General features: G+C 51.2%; 1 protein-coding gene across 1 annotated transcript; it reads left to right on the top strand.

Annotated features, from left to right (window-relative positions):
* The first annotated feature begins 14,291 nt into the window (after window positions 1-14,291).
* On the top strand, window positions 14,292-14,737 carry LOC144611379 (achaete-scute homolog 2-like). The gene has a single exon (XM_078430451.1). It carries the CDS (start codon window positions 14,300-14,302, stop codon window positions 14,735-14,737), a length of 438 nt encoding a protein of 145 aa, XP_078286577.1. The 5' UTR covers window positions 14,292-14,299.
* Window positions 14,738-16,174: the final 1,437 nt, after the last annotated feature.

Raw genomic sequence — 16,174 nt, 5'->3', positions numbered from 1 at the left:
TATGTATATGCCTGTGTGTGTGTCTTTGTATATACGTGTGTGTGCCTGTGTGTGTATATATGTGTCTTTGTATATATGTGTGTGTGTATGTGTGTGTGTGTGTGTGTGTGTGTGTGTGTGTGTGTGTGTGTGTGTGTGTGTGTGTGTGTGTGTGTGTGTGTGTGTGTGTATGTGTGCATGTGCGTATGTATGTGTGTGTGTATTGTGTTTGTGGGTGTGTACATGCCCGTGTGTGTGTGTATGTGTTTTTGTATATATGTGTGTGTATATATGTGTGCATGCGTATGTGTGTGTGCGTGTGTGTGTATGCGCCTGTGTGTGACTTTGTATATATGTGTGTGAGTATGTGTGTGTGTGTATGTGCATGTGTATGCGTGTGTGTATGTGTGATTGTGTGTGTGTGCCTGTGTGTGTGTGTGTGTATGTGTCTTTGTATATATGTGCGTGTGTGTGTGTGTGTGCGTATTTGTGTGTGCGTGTGTGTGTATGCGTGTGTGTTTGTGTGTGTATATGTGCCTGTGTGTGTATGTATGCATGCATGTGTATGTGTGTGTGTGCGTGTGTGTATGTGTATGTGTCATTGTATATATGTATGTGTATGTGTATATATGTATATGTGAGTGTGTGTATATGCCAGTGTGTATGTGTGTGCTTATGTGTGTTTACTCTGTATGTGTGTGTGTATGTGTGTTTACTCTATATGCGTGTGTTTATGTGTATGTATGTATGTGTATATGTGCGTAGGAAAGGATTGCAGACGCTGGTTTAAACCGAAGATAGACACAAAATGCTGGAGTAACTCAGCGGGACAGGCAGCATCTTGGGAGAGAAGGAATGGGTGACGTTTCGGGTCGAGACTCGTCTTCAGACTGATGTCAGGGGAGAGGGCGGGACAGAGATAGAATGTAGTCAGAGACAGTAAGACTGGTGGGAGAACTGGGAAGGGGAGGAGATAGAGAGAGAGAGGGGGAAAGCAAGGGCTATTTGAAGTTAGAGAAGTCAATGTTCATACCGCTGGGGTGTAAGCTGCCCAAGTGAAATATGAGGTGCTGTTCCTCCAATTTGTGCTAGGCCTCACTCTGACAGGGGAGGAGGCCCAGGACAGAAAGGTCAGATTGGGAATGGGAGGGGGAGTTGAAGTGCTCAGCCACCGGGAGATCAGGTAGATTAAGGTGGACTGAGCGGAGATGTCCAGCGAAACGATCGCCGAGCCTGCGCTTGGTCTCGCCGATGTAGAGAAGTTGACACCTGGAGCGGCGGATGCAGTAGATGAGGTTGGAGGAGGTGCAGGTGAACCTCTACCTCACCTGGAAAGGCCGTCTGGGTCCTTAGATGGAGTCGAGGGGGGAGCTAAAGGGACAGGTGTTGCATCTCGTGCGGTTGCAGGGGAAAGTGCCCGGGGATGGGGTGGTTTGGGTAGGAAGGGACAAGTTGACCAGGGAGTTGCAGAGGGAACGGTCTCTGCGGAAAGCTGTGTGTGTGTGTGTGTGTGTGTGTATATGCGTGTGTGTGTGTGTGTGTGTGTGTGTGTGTGTGTGTGTGTGTGTGTGTGTATTCGTGTGTGTGTATATGTAGAACTACAGATGCTGGTTTATACCAAAAATAGATGCAAAGTACTGGAATAACTCAACGGGTCAGGCAGCATCCCTGGAGAAAGATGATGGGTGATGTTTTGGGTCAGGACCCTTCATGACTTGACCCGTCTGACCCGCTGAGTTACTCCAGCACTTTGTGTCTATCTTTGGTATAAGCCAGCATCTGCAGTTATTTATTTCTACGACTTGTAAATTGAGTTGGATGGGTATTAAAACATAGAAACATAGAAAATAGGTGCAGGAGGAGGCCATTTGGCCCTTCGAGCCAGCACCGCCATTCAATATGATCATGGCTGATCATTCTCAATCAGTACCCCGTTCCTGTCTTCTCCCCATACCCCCGGACTCCGCTATCCTTAAGAGCTCTATCTAGCTCTCTCTTGAATGCATTCAGGGAATTGGCCTCCACTGCCTTCTGAGGCAGAGAATTCCACAGATTTACAACTCTCTGAGTGAAAAAGGTTTCCCTCATCTCTGTTCTAAATGGCCTACCCCTTATTCTTAAACTGTGGCCCCTGATTCTGGACTCCCCCAACATCGGGAACATGTTTCCTGCCTCTAACGTGTCCAACCTCTTAATAATCTTATATGTTTCGATAAGATCCCCTCTCATCCTTCTAAATTCCAGCGTATACAAGCCTAGTCGCTCCAGTCTTTCAACATACGACAGTCCTGCCAGTCCGGGAATTAACCTAGTAAACCTACGCTGCACGCCCTCAATAGCAAGAATATCCTTCCTCAAATTTGGAGACCAAAACTGCACACAGTACTCCAGGTGCGGTCTCACTAGGGCCCTGTACAACTGCAGAAGGACCTCTTTGCTCCTATACTTAACTCCCCTTGTTATGAAGGCCAACATTCCATTGGCTTTCTTCACTGCCTGCTGTACCTGCATGCTTCCTTTCAGTGACTGATGCACTTGGACACCCAGATCTCGTTGTACGTCCCCTTTTCCTAACTTGACACCATTCAGATAATAATCTGCCTTCCTATTCCTACCACCAAAGTGGAGTTGCCTTCTGCAGCACTTCCTCAGAGCTCCAGTGGGTGTCAGCCTAGAGTCATCCACACAGCCGAGGCTCTAAAGCCCCTGTCCCGCTCAGGCGATGTTTTAGGCGACTACAGGCGACTAGGCTGTTGCCGCCCGGTTGCCGGGGTGTCGCCTGTACGGTCGTGAGTCGTCTCCAAAGAGCCGTAGCGTTTTTCTGGTCGCCGCTGGATTTTGAAATGTTTAAGCATTTTCAGCGACTGTGGGTTTGACGCCAATGATCGTAGCTTGACGTCTCCTGACGGGGGCGCTGTCGTAGGTTGTCGCCGGTGCTGACTTTGGTAAATTCCATTGGCGACTGCCCACGTCAACCGGACAGGCCCCCTAATAAGTCATCCACATCACATCTTCAAGGGGTGGGCCATTTAGAACGGAGATGAGGAAAAACTTTTCCAGTCAGAGAGTTGTGAATCTGTGGAATTCTCTGCCTCAGAAGGCGGTGGAGGCCAATTCTCTGAATGCATTCAAGAGAGAGCTGGATAGAGCTCTTAAGGATAGCGGAGTCAGGGGGTATGGGGAGAAGGCAGGAACGGGGTACTGATTGAGAATGATCAGCCGTGATCACATTGAATGGCGGTGCTGGCTCGAAGGGCCGAAGCACCTATTGTCTATTGTCTATTCATTTGTGTCAAATTTGTCACATCTGCAACTGCACAGGGAGATTCAAGTCCACCTCACTTTACCGAAAGGTTTACCATGCTCCTATCCAAAAGGCTCCTCAAGACCACATGCATCTGCCTCCACCACCACTCGCCACAGCTCTTTCCAGGCACCCCCCACCCCTCTCTGTAAAAAACAGCCCCTGCACGTCTCCATTAAACATTGCCCCCCCCCCTCACCTTAAAGTTATTCCCCCTAGTATTTAATATTTCAATCCTCGGAGAAAGGTTCTGACTGTTTGGAGATACAGCGCGGAAACAGGCCCTTCGGCCCAGCGCGTGCGTACCGACCAGCGATCCCCGCACATTAACACTATCCCACACGCACGAGGGACAATTTTTACATTGACCAAGCCAATTAACCTACAAACCTGCACGTCTTTGGAGTGCGGGAGGAAACCGAAGATCTCGGAGAAAACCCACGCAGGTCACGGGGAGAACGTACAAACTCCGTACAGACAGCGCCCGTAGTCGGGATCACAGAGGATCTGACATGGACAACACACATTGCCGCACTGGTGAGTAAGGCAAGGCAGCGCCTTTACCACCTTAGACAGCTGAGGAAATTCAGAGTCTCTCTGAGGATCCTTCAGTGCTTCTACTCTGGGGCTGTAGAGAGCATCCTGTCCGGCAACATCACAGTCTGGTTTGGGAACAGCTCTGCCCAGGACAGGAAGGCCCTGCAGAGAGTAGTGCATTCGGCTGAACGCACCATGGGAACTACACTCACCCCCCTGCAGGACCTATACATCAGGAGGTGCAGATCCAGAGCCAGCAACATTATGGGGGACCCCTACCACCCCAGCAATGGACTGTTCCAGCTGCTACGGTCAGGCAAACGCCTCCGCTGTCACGCTGTGAAAACGGAGAGGATGAGACGGAGTTTCTTCCCACAGGCCATCAGGACTGTTAACTCTCACATCACCAGGGACTCATTTAATTTACTGTATTAATTGTGCTAAAAAATAAATATATTCTATTCTGTTTTGTAGTTTAGCACAATCCGCAGGCGTGGCCACTTTCATTTCACTTCACATCTTGTATATGTATGTGACAAATAAACTTGACTTAGAAACATAGAAACATAGAAAATAGGTGCAGGAGTAGGCCATTCGGCCCTTCGAGCCTGTACGCACTGCCATTCAATATGATCATGGCTGATCATCCAACTCAGTATCCCGTACCTGCCTTCTCTCCATACCCCCTGATCCCTTTAGCCACAAGGGCCACATCTAACTCCCTCTTAAATATAGCCTCGACTTGACTTGACTTGACTTGACCCGGGTCTCCGGCGCTGCAAGACAGCAACTCTACCGCTGCGCCACCCTTATCTACACCTCTCATAAATTTATATACTTCTCTCGACCTCCAGCGTTTCAGAGAAAACACTCCAAGTCTGCCCAACCTCTCCCTGTAGCTAATCCCCTCCAACCCAGGCATTATTCTGGTAAATGGACACGACATGCTGGAGCAACTCAGCGGGAACAGGCAGCATCTCTGGAGAGAAGGAATGGGCGACGTTTCGGGTTGAGACCCTTCTTCGGACTGAGAGTCAGGGGAGAGGGGAGACACAGGCACGTGGAAGGGTAAGGGGTGAAAAAGCCTTTCGACCCGAAACGTCGCCCGTTCCTTCTCTCCAGACACGCTGCCCGTCCGGCATTTTGTATCCATCTTTGGTGTAAACCAGCATCTGCAGTTCCTTCTGTTAAACCTCTTCTGCGCCCTTTGCAAAGCCTCCACACCCTCCCTGCAAGGAGCGACCAGAAACGCGCGCAATAGTCCAAATGCAGCCCGGCCAAACCCCGATAAAGATGCATCAGGACTCCCTGACTCGGCCAGTGCATGCTATTTAGGAACGCACTAGATGCTGGAGTAACTCAGCGGGTCAGGCAGCACCTCGGGAGAGAAGGAATGGGCGACGTTTCGTGGTCGAGACCCTTCTTCGGACTATTTAGGAGCAGTCAGATTGAGGCAGGTGAATAAGACCTCTCCACAAAGCCAAGACAAATAGGAACGAAAAGCAGCTCGTGTTTCTTTTCTTGACATCTTGCGTTTGTCCTAAAGCCATTTGGAGTTAACGAGGCATTTTGTTTTTGCTTGTAACCAATTTGTACGCGGCGCACAACCACAAACAGCGGTGAGAAATCAAATCTTGCGTCAGTGATATTAGATGAGTGATAAAAACCAGCCCCAGGCCACTGCCAAAAGTCCCCTGGTCCCGAACATCAAACTGTAGTTTAGCTTAGCGTTTGACAGCGCTGGGCCTGTGCTCGCTGGTGTTTAAAAGGATGAGGAGGGGAGGGGGGAAACCTCATTGAAACTTACCGAATAGTGAAAGGCCCTGATCGAGTGGATGTGGGGAGGATGTTTCCACAAGTCAAGTCAAGTCAAGTCAATTTTATTTGTACAGCACATTTAAAAACAACCCACGTTGACCAAAGTGCTGCACATCAGTTCAGGTACTAAGAAAACGAACATACAATGGCACATAAACATAACAGCACATACATAAACAGTTCACAGCGCCCCCTCAGAGGGCCTCAAACGCTAGGGAGTAGAAATAGGTTTAGAGCCTGGACTTAAAGGAGTGGATGGAGGGGGCAGTTCTGATGGGGAGAGGGATGCTGTTCCACAGTCTCGGAGCTGCAACCGCAAAAGCGCGGTCACCCCTGAGCTTAAGCCTAGACCGCGGGATAGTCAGTAGCGCCAAGTCGGCCGACCTGAGGGACCTGGAGATAGAGTGGTGGGTTAGAAGATGTTTGATATGGGGGGGGGGTGGGGGGGCAAGCCCGTTTAGGGCTTTGTATGTTTATAGGAGGAGCTTGAAGTTGAGTGGGAGAGTCTAGGACCAGAGGGCACAGCCTCAGAATTAAAGGATGTTCCTTTCGGAAGGAGATGAGGAGGAATTTCTTTAGCCAGAGGGTGGTGAATCTGTGGAATTCTTTGCCACAGACGGCTGTGGAGGCCAAGTCAGTGGATGTTTTTAAGGCAGAGATAGATAGATTCTTGATTAGTACGGGAGTCAGGGGTTACGGGGAGAAGGCAGGAAAATGGGGTTAGGAGGGAAAGATAGATCAGCCATGATGGTGGAGTAGACTTGATGGGCCGAATGGCCTAATTATGCCCCTTTCACTTATGACCTTAGCTTTGTTTGTTTAGTTGAGTTTAGTTTATTGTCGTGTGTACCGAGGTACAGTGAAATTCCTTTGTGTGTACAGTTCAGTACAAGTATCACGATACATAAGCACTTAGATGCATCTTAGATAAGCATCACTGATACCATACAAGTGTAACAATAGACAATAGGTGCAGGAGGAGGCCATTCGGCCCTTCGAGCCAGCACCGCCATTCAATGTGATCATGGCTGGTCATTCTCAATCAGTACCCCGTTCCTGCCTTCTCCCCATAACCCCCTGACTCCACTATCCTTAAGAGCTCTATCTAGCTCTCTCTTGAATGCATAGTACACTGAAACAACTGCCATCCAGTCAGCGGAAAGACTAGACGTGATTATAATCGAGCCGCACACCGCGTACAGATGCAGGATAAAGGGCATAATGTTAGTGCAAGATAAAGCTCAGCAGAGTCCAAGTACAGATTGTCCAAGGCTCTCCAATAAGGTAGATTGGAGGTCAGGACCACTCTCTAGATGGTGATGGGATGCATGAATGAATAATTTATTGTCATATGTGACAAGCCACAGTGAAATTCTGAGCTTGCACAAGGTATGCAAATAGTCGCCCATAAAGGGCGCAGACAAGGTTACAAGGTTCATCCCCCCAACCTCCACCCTCATGGCGGTCCACCATGCCGGGCCCTCCATTGTCCCGTCCCCCCCACGACCCCCTCCCCCCTCTCACGGCGGCCCCCCACACCGGGTCCTCCATTGTTCCTTCCCTCAGCAAGGCCACGTCCTCATTTCCACGTGGTCCGTCCTCGACCGTCGGCCATCATCGACCGCCGCGCCGACCCCTCCACCATTGCTGCCGGGTCCTCTCTCCGGATGCCTCTGTAGCGCCAACCCGGGCCCCAGCCGCGGGCTCCCCAGACCTGGGCCCCAGCCACCGGCCCCACACCTGGGCCCCAGCCACGGGCTCCCCAGACCTGGGCCCCAGCCACCGGCCCCACACCTGGGCCCCAGCCACGGGCTCCCCAGACCTGGGCCCCAGCCACCGGCCCCACACCTGGGCCCCAGCCACGGGCTCCCCAGACCTGGGCCCCAGCCACCGGCCCCACACCTGGGCCCCAGCCACGGGCTCCCCAGACCCGGGCCCCAGCCACCGGCCCCACACCTGGGCCCCAGCCACGGGCCCCAGCCACCAGCCCCTCACCTGGGCCCCAGCCACGGGCTCCCCAGACCTGGGCCCCAGCCACCGGCTCCCCAGACCCGGGCCCCAGCCATGGGTTCTGTCGAACTTCTACCATCGGGCAGACGATAGTGAGAATAGGAATGGAGTGAGGTGGAGGATAAATACGTGGCTGAGGAACTGGTGCAGGGAGCAGGGTTTCAAGTTTCTGGATCATTGGGACCTCTTCTGGGGGAAGTATGACCTGTACAAAAAGGACGGGTTGTATCTGAACCCGAGGGGAACCAATATCCTGGCGGGGAGATTTGCTAAAATAACTGCGGAGACTTTAAACTAGTACGGTTGGGGGGAGGGACTCAAACACAGATAGCTAATAGGCAGTGTGTGAGGCAGGAGGCAGAAAAGGGAAACACTCAGACCCAATATGTAGGAGAGAAAGAAGGGAAAAGAAATAAACTGAGAATAAGAAATGATGGGTCCCTTAAATGTGTATATTTTAATGCTAGGAGCATTGTAAGAAAGGTGGATGAGCTTAGAGCCTGGATTGACATCTGGAAGTATGATGTTGTGGCGATCAGTGAAACATGGTTGCAGGAGGGTTGCGATTGGCAATTAAATATTCCAGGATTTCATTGTTTCAGATGTGATAGAATCGGAGGGGCAAGAGGTGGGGGTGTTGCATTGCTTGTCAGGGAGGATATCACAGCAGTGCTTTGGCAGGACAGACTAGAAGGCTCGATTAAGGAGGCTGTTTGGGTGGAACTCAGAAATGAGAAAGGTTTAGCAACACTTATAGGGGTGTATTATAGACCGCCAAATAGGGAACGAGAATTGGAAGAGCAAATATGTAAGGAGATAGCAGATATTAGTAGTAAGCACAGAGTGGTGATTGTGGGTGATTTCAATTTTCCGTATATAGACTGGGAATCACATTCTGTTAAAGGGCTGGATGGTTTGGAGTTTGTAAAATGTGTGCAGGATAGTTTTTTGCAGCAATACGTAGAGGTGCCTACCAGAGAAGGGGCAGTGTTGGACCTCCTGTTAGGAAATGAGATGGGTCAGGTGACGGAGGTATGTGTTGAGGAGCACTTTGGGTCTAGTGATCATAATGCCATTAGTTTCAATATCATTATGGAGAAGGTCAAATCTGGACCAAGGGTTGAGATTTTGGATTGGAGAAAGGCTAATTTTGAGGAGATGAGAAAGGATTTAAAAGGAGTGAAATGGAAATTGTTGTTTTATGAAAAGGATATAATAGAGAAATGGAGGATATTTAAAGGTGAAATTTTGAGAGTACAGAGTCTTTATGTCCCTGTTCGGTGGAAAGGAAAGAATAATAATTTGAAAGAGCCGTGGTTTTCCAGGGAAATTGGACACTTGGTTCGGAAAAAGAGGGAGATATACAATAAATATAAGCGGCAGGGAGTAAATGAGGTTTTTGAGGAATATAAAGAATGTAAAAGGAATCTTAAGAAGGAAATTAGAAAAGCGAAAAAAAGATATGAGGCTGCTTTGGCAAGTAATGTAAAAGTAAACCCCAAGGGGTTCTACAGATATGTCAATAGCAAAAGGATAGTGAGGGATACATTTGGTTCATTAGAGAGTCAGAGTGGATGTTTCTTTTTTGTGTGTTTTTGGGGTTGGGTGGTTTGAGTGCCTGTTTGATGTTTTTATTGTTGGACTGTGTTTTTGGGGGTTTTGGGGTGTGTGATTTGAATGCCTATTTAATGCTTCTATTGTTGGACTGTGTTTTGGGGGGTTTTTTGGGGTTGGGTAATTTGGGTGCCTGTTTAGTGCTTTTATTGTTGGACTGTGGGTGATTGAATTAACATTTTGTTCAAGATGGCCGCGCCGTTGTGTTTGGCTGCCTGCCACTGTATGTTTCTTTTTTTTCCTAGTCAGATGTGCAGCACTTTGGTCAACGTGGGTTGTTTTTAAATGTGCTATACAAATAAATTGACTTGACTTGACTTGACAGCTATGTGCTGAGCCGGAAGAAATGGGGGAGATATTAAACAATTTCTTTTCTTCGGTATTTACCGAGGAGAAGGATATTGAATTATGTGAGGTAAGCGAAACAAGTAGAGTAGTGATGGAAATTAGGAGGATTAAAGAAGAGGAGGTACGGACACTTTTGAAGAATATAAAAGTGGATAAGTCTCCAGGTCCTGATAGGATATTCCCTAGGACATTGAGGGAAGTTAGTGCAGAAATAGCAGGGGCTATGACGGAAATATTTCAAACGTCATTAGAAACAGGGATGGTGCCGGAAGATTGGCGCATTGCGCATGTTGTGCCTTTGTTTAAAAAAGGTTCTAAAAGTAAACCTAGCAATTATAGACCTATTAGTTTGACGTCTGTGGTGGGAAAATTAATGGAAAAGATACTTAGGGACAATATATATAATTATTTGGATAATCAAGGCCTGATTAGAAACAGTCAACATGGATTTGTGCCTGGAAGGTCATGTTTGACTAATCTTCTTGAATTTTTTGAAGAGGTTACCAGGGAAATTCATAAGGGCAAGGCTGTGGAGGTTGTCTATATGGACTTCAGTAAGGCATTTGACAAGGTTCCACATGGAAGGTTGATTAAGAAGGTTAAATCGTTGGGTATTAATAGTGAGGTTGCAAGATGGATTCAACAATGGCTGAATGGGAGATACCAGAGGGTAATGGTTGACAATTGTATGTCAGGTTGGAGGCCAGTGTCTAGTGGAGTGCCCCAAGGATCTGTGTTGGGTCCACTGTTGTTTGTCATTTACATTAATGATCTGGATGATGGTGTGGCAAATTGGATTAGTAAATATGCAGATGATACTAAGATAGGTGGAGTAGTTGATAGTGAGGTAGATTTTCAAAGTCTACAGAGAGACTTGGGCCTTTTGGAAGGGTGGGCTGAAAGATGGCAGATGGAGTTTAATGCTGATAAGTGTGAGGTGCTGCATTTTGGTAGGACAAATCAAAATAGGACGTACAGGGTAAATGGTAGGGAATTGAGGAATGCAGTGGAACAGAGGGATCTGGGAATAACTGTGCATTGTTCCCTGAAGGTGGAATCTCATGTGGATAGGGTGGTGAAGAAGGCGTTTGGTATGCTTGCCTTTATAAATCAGAGCATCGAGTATAGAAGTTGGGATGTAATGTTGAAATTGTACAGGGCATTGGTGAGGCCGAATCTGGAGTATGGTGTGCAGTTCTGGTCGCCAAATTATAGGAAGGATGTCGACAAAATGGAGAGGGTACAGAGGAGATTTACTAGAATGTTGCCTGGGTTTCAGCACTTAGGCTACAGAGAGAGGTTGAATAGGTTGGGTCTTTATTCTTTGGAGCGTAGAAGGTTGAGGGGGGACTTGATAGAGGTTTTTAAAATTTTGAGAGGGACGGACAGAGTTGACGTGGGTAGGCTTTTCCCTTTGAGAGTGGGGAAGATTCCAACAAGGGGACATAGCTTCAGAATTGAGGGACAAAGGTTTAGGGGTAACATGAGGGGGAACTTCTTTACTCAGAGGGTGGTGGCTGTATGGAATGGGCTTCCGGTGGAAGTGGTGGAGGCTGGCTCGATTTTATTATTTAAGAGTAAATTGGATAGGTATATGGATAGGAGGGGATTGGAGGGTTATGGTCTGAGTGCAGGTAGATGAGACTAGGTCAGGGAGAATGGTCGGCGTGGACTGGTAGGGCCGGACAGGCCTGTTTCCATGCTGTAGTTGTTATATGTTATATGTTTACAATTTACGATACAAGGCCTTCTACGCCCGCACCTCCAGACTCAGGAACAGCTTCATCCCCAGGGCCATAGCCGCCATGAACCGGTCCTGCTGAGCCGGATGGTCACATCGCACAGTGAACCGGCACAGATCTACTTGCACTTTATTCTGTCTTAAAACTGTTCTAATTTGTTTCATTGGGTTGTTTAAATTAATATTGACTAGCTAATTAATTTATTGCATCGTATGGGAGGCGCATTCCCAATCTCGTTGTACCCCTGGACAATGACAATAAAGATATATTGTATTGTGTTGTATTGTATTGTTCAGTTTTTCTGATAACTGCCGGGAAGAAACTGTCCCTGAATCTGGAGGTGTGCGTTCTCGCACTTCTGTACCTCTTGCCCCGGTGGGAGAGGGGAGAAGAGGGAGTGGCCGGGGTGAGACTGGCCCTCGATGATGCTGCTGGCCTTGCCGAGGCAGCGCGAGGTGTAGATGGAGTCGATGTAACTGATGAAGCTTGAAGCTTGAAGCAGGAAAATTAAAAAAGGGAAGCGGTGGAAACTCCCAGCTGGGCAGGCAGCATCCGTGGAAAGAGATGCAGAGTCGGTGATTCCGTTCGAAGACCCTCCGTCAGTTCCGCTTCTCCTTCCACAGATGCTGCTCGACCTGTTGAGTGTTTCCGCACCTTGCCTCTGCTCAGCCTGGCGCCGTGAGTTCCTTCTCCCCAGCTGCCCTGACCCGCTGAGTTACTCCAGGGTCTATCTTCGGTCGGTGTAAGTAGGCATGCAGGTGCAGCAGGCAGTGAAGAAAGCGAATGGTATGTTGGCATTCATAGTGAGGGATTTGAGTATAGGAGCAGGGAGGTTCTGCTGCAGTTGTATAGGGCATTGGTGAGACCACACCTGGAGTATTGCCTACAGTTTTGGTCTCCTAATCTGAGGAAAGACATTCTTGCCATAGAGGGAGTACAGAGAAGGTTCACCAGATTGATCCCTGGATGGCAGGACTTTCATATGAAGAAAGACTGGATAGACTGGGCTTGTACTCGCTGGAATTTAGAAGATTGAGGGTGGATCTTATAGAAACTTACAAAATTCTTAAGGGGTTGGACAGGCTGGATGCGGGAAGATTGTTCCCGATGTTGGGGAAGTCCAGAACAAGGGGTCACAGTTTAAGGATAAGGGGGAAGTCTTTTAGGACGGAGATGAGAAGGTTTTTTTTCACACAGAGAGTGGTGAATCTGTGGAATTCTCTGCCACAGAAGGTAGTTGAGGCCAGTTCATTGGCTATATTTAAGAGGGAGTTAGATGTGGCCCTTGTGGCTAAAGGGATCAGGGGGTATGGAGAGAAGGCAGGTACGGGATACTGAGCTGGATGATCAGCCATGATCATATTGAATGGCAGTGCGTACAGGCTCGAAGGGCCGAATGGCCTACTCCTGCACCTACTTTCTATGTTTCTATGTTTCTATGTTTCCCCTCCATCTGTTGCACTTGAGTTCGGCTTGACTGTATTCATGCAGAGTAACGTCTGAGAGGACGTACAAACTCCGTGCAGGCAGCACCTGTGGTCAGGATCCAACCCGGGCCTCTGGCGCTGTGAGAAACATGGAAACATGGACAATAGGCGCAGGAGTAGGCCGCCTGGCCCTTCGAGCCAGCCCCGCCGTTCAATGTGATCGTGGCTGATCATCTTAAACCAGTGCCCCGTTCCTGCTTTCTCCCCATATCCCTCGATTCCCTTCGCCCGAAGAGCTCAATCTAGCTCTCGCTTGAAAACATTCAGACTCTGAAAGGCCGCTGGCGTATCTGGCTGGCTCGCGTTCCAGGCCCCCACGTCAAAAAAAAACATGCCCCCTCGCATCTCCTTTTAAACTTTGCCTCTCTCACCTGAAGCCCCCCCCCCCCCCGCCCCCCCCCCCCGCCCCCCCCCCCCCCCCCGCCCCCCCCCCCCCCCCCCCCCCCCCCCCGACTGCCCGGGCAGTCACTGCCTCTCAGCGCCAGAGACCCACGTTCCACCCCGACCGCGGGCGCTGTCTGTGAGGAGTTTGCACGTCCTCGCGAGGCAGAAGCCCCTACCCGCTGCGCCACCGCGAGGGCAGAGAGGCGGGGAGGGGAGGACGTGGGGGCGAGGGCGAGGTCGAGGGTGGCAGAGCGAGGGTTAACGAGAGGCCGCGGCTGCAACGAGAATGTGGCTGATTAATTGACAGAGACTCTCTCTCTCTCTCTCCGTGGAGGGAGGGAGGGAGGGAGGGAAGGAGGGAGGGAGCGAGGGAGGGAGGGAGGGAGGGAGGGAGGGAGGGAGGGAGGGAGGGAGGGAGGGAGGGAGGGAGGGAGGGAGGGAGGGAGCGAGGGAGGGAGGGAGGGAGGGAGGGAGGGAGGGAGGGAGGGAGGGAGGGAGGGAGGGAGGGAGGGAGGGAGGGAGGGAGGGAGGGAGCGAGGGAGCGAGGGAGGGAGGGTGGGAGGGAGGGTGGGAGGGAGGGAGGGAGGGAGGGAAGGAGGGAGGGAGGGAGGGAGGGAGGGAGGGAGGGAGGGAGGGAGGGAGGGAGGGAAGGAGGGAAAGAGGGAAAGAGGGAGGGAGGGAGGGAGGGAGGGAGGGAGGGAGGGAGGGAGGGAGGGTGGGAGGGATGGAGGGAGGGAGGGAGGGAGGGAGGGAGGGAGGGAGGGTGGGAGGGAGGGAGGGAGGGAGGGAGGGAGGGAGGGAGGGAGGGAGGAGGGAGGGAGGGAGGGAGGGAGGGAGGGAGGGAGGGAGGGAGGGAGGGAGGGAGGGAGGGAGGGAGGGAGGGAGGGAGGGAAGGAGGGAAGGAGGGAGCGCGGCTCATTGGGACGGGCAGGTCTGGACTAGCTTTGAGGGCGTGGAAGCAGCCAGCCAGAGTCTGCCTGGGACTCCAGGAAACGCTCGGTCAGAGAGGGATCAGTCGGGGAGGGGAACCTGTCGCTGGCGGAGGTGCCGCTGGGCGCTGGGGGCCTGGGCAGGCGATGGAAAAGCCGCGCTCGCCGGGCGCGGGGAGGCCCGCCTCGAGGGGCCACCGCCACCACGGCTCGCCGGAGACCGTCTCCAACGGCCGGCGCAACGAGAGGGAGAGGAACCGGGTGAAGATGGTCAACCTGGGCTTCGTCAACCTGCAGCGCCACGTGCCGCCAGGAGGGGCAGGCCGGAGGATGAGCAAGGTGGACACCTTGCGCTCGGCGGTGGACTACATCCGCCGCCTGGAGGTCCTCCTGAGGGAGCAAGGGCCCGGCGGCAAGCAGCGACTTCCAACGCCCACCCCGGACACCGGCTCCACCTCCGCGTCCCCCACCACATCCTCCTCCTCCTCCTCCTCCTCCTCCTCCTACACCTCTGAAGACACCTCCAGCGACTCCGTCTCTGAGCACGACTTCACCGCCTACAAGGGGTGGCTGGGCATCGAATGAGCAGGTAAGGGGGCTCTCTCCCAATTTGAGGAAGGACGTCCTTGCTATTGAGGCAGTGCAGCGTGGGTGCACCAGGTACCTGTGGAATTCTCTGCCTCAGAGGGCAGTGGAGGCCAATTCTCTGAATACATTCAAGAGAGAGCTGGATAGAGCTCTTAAGGATAGCGGAGTCAGGGGGTATGGGGAGAAGGCAGGAACGGGGGTACTGATTGAGAATGGTCAGCCATGATCACATTGGCTCGAAGGGCCGAATGGCCTCCTCCTGCACCTATTGTCTATTGTCTATTGTTAATCCCCGGGATGGCGGGACGGACATATGAGGAAAGATTGGAAAAGACTAGGGTTGTCTTTCGTCTTTCACTGGAGCTTAGAAGGATGAGAGGGGATCTTATTCTTGAGTCTGAAGAAGGGTCTCGACCCGAAACGTCACCCATTCCTTCTCTCCTGAGATGCTGCCTGACCCGCTGAGTTACTCCAGCATTTTGTGAAATGGATAGAGCTCCAGGGGCTAGTGGAATCAGGGGGTATGGGAGAAGGCAGGCACGGGTTACTGATTGTGGATGATCAGCCATGATCGCAATGAATGGCGGTGCTGGCTCGAAGTGCCGAATGGCCTCCTCCTGCACCTATTTTCTATGTTTCCGTGTTTCCTCTCCCCAATCTACAAAGAGTTGGAGGTCCAGATTGATGGCCAAGATGCCGCACAGAACGCCACACAAGATCCTTCTTCCATGTGGCTATCAATCTGTACAACTCCTCCCTCCATCTGTCATGGGGGAGACTGACACCCCCTCACCACCACACCCCAATCTTTGCACCTCCCCAATCCTGGGCTTTCCACTCTTCACTTTAATTTCACGTTTCACGCACCTTGTTGTGTTTTACGTCCGTTTTTTAGTTTGGTTTAGTTTAGTTTAGTTTAGTTTAGAGACACAGCGCTGTGAAAGGCCCTTCGGCCCACCGAGTCCGCGCCGACCAGCGATCCCCGCGCGCTAACACTATCCCACGCACACCGGGGACAATTCACATAGACGCCAAGCCAGTTAACCTACAAACCCGCACGTCTTTGGAGTGTGGGAGGAAACCGAAGATCTCGGAGAAAACCCACGCAGGTCACGGGGGGGAGAACGTACAAACTCCGCGCAGACAGGTCGGGATGGAACCCGGGTCTCCGGCGTGGTAAGGCAGCAACTCTACCGCTGACCAACTTACCTCCTGGAAGAAAAAAGTTCTATCGTATCGTGTCGTAAGCCTTATTGCCCCCATCCCAACCTTTTCCGCCAGACCCCTGCCAACTCCTTGTTCTTCTTTCACCACCTGCCAAGCCTCAGTGGACTTGGAAGATGGACACCCAGGCAAACTGAACCATCCCATCACAGGCAGGGAGCAGTCCTGCACTTCTATCTGTCTCATTGGCGACCATCGCACTATCTTTGA

The sequence above is a fragment of the Rhinoraja longicauda genome, chromosome 40 (genome assembly GCF_053455715.1).
Source record: "Rhinoraja longicauda isolate Sanriku21f chromosome 40, sRhiLon1.1, whole genome shotgun sequence".
Lineage (NCBI taxonomy): Eukaryota > Metazoa > Chordata > Chondrichthyes > Rajiformes > Arhynchobatidae > Rhinoraja > Rhinoraja longicauda.
This window is presented reverse-complemented; position numbering and strand designations above follow the sequence as displayed.

Excerpts from the sequence above, each read along its gene's own strand:
- LOC144611379 (XM_078430451.1), top strand. The coding sequence starts at position 14,300 with ATGGAAAAGCCGCGCTCGCCGGGCGCGGGGAGGCCCGCCTCGAGGGGC.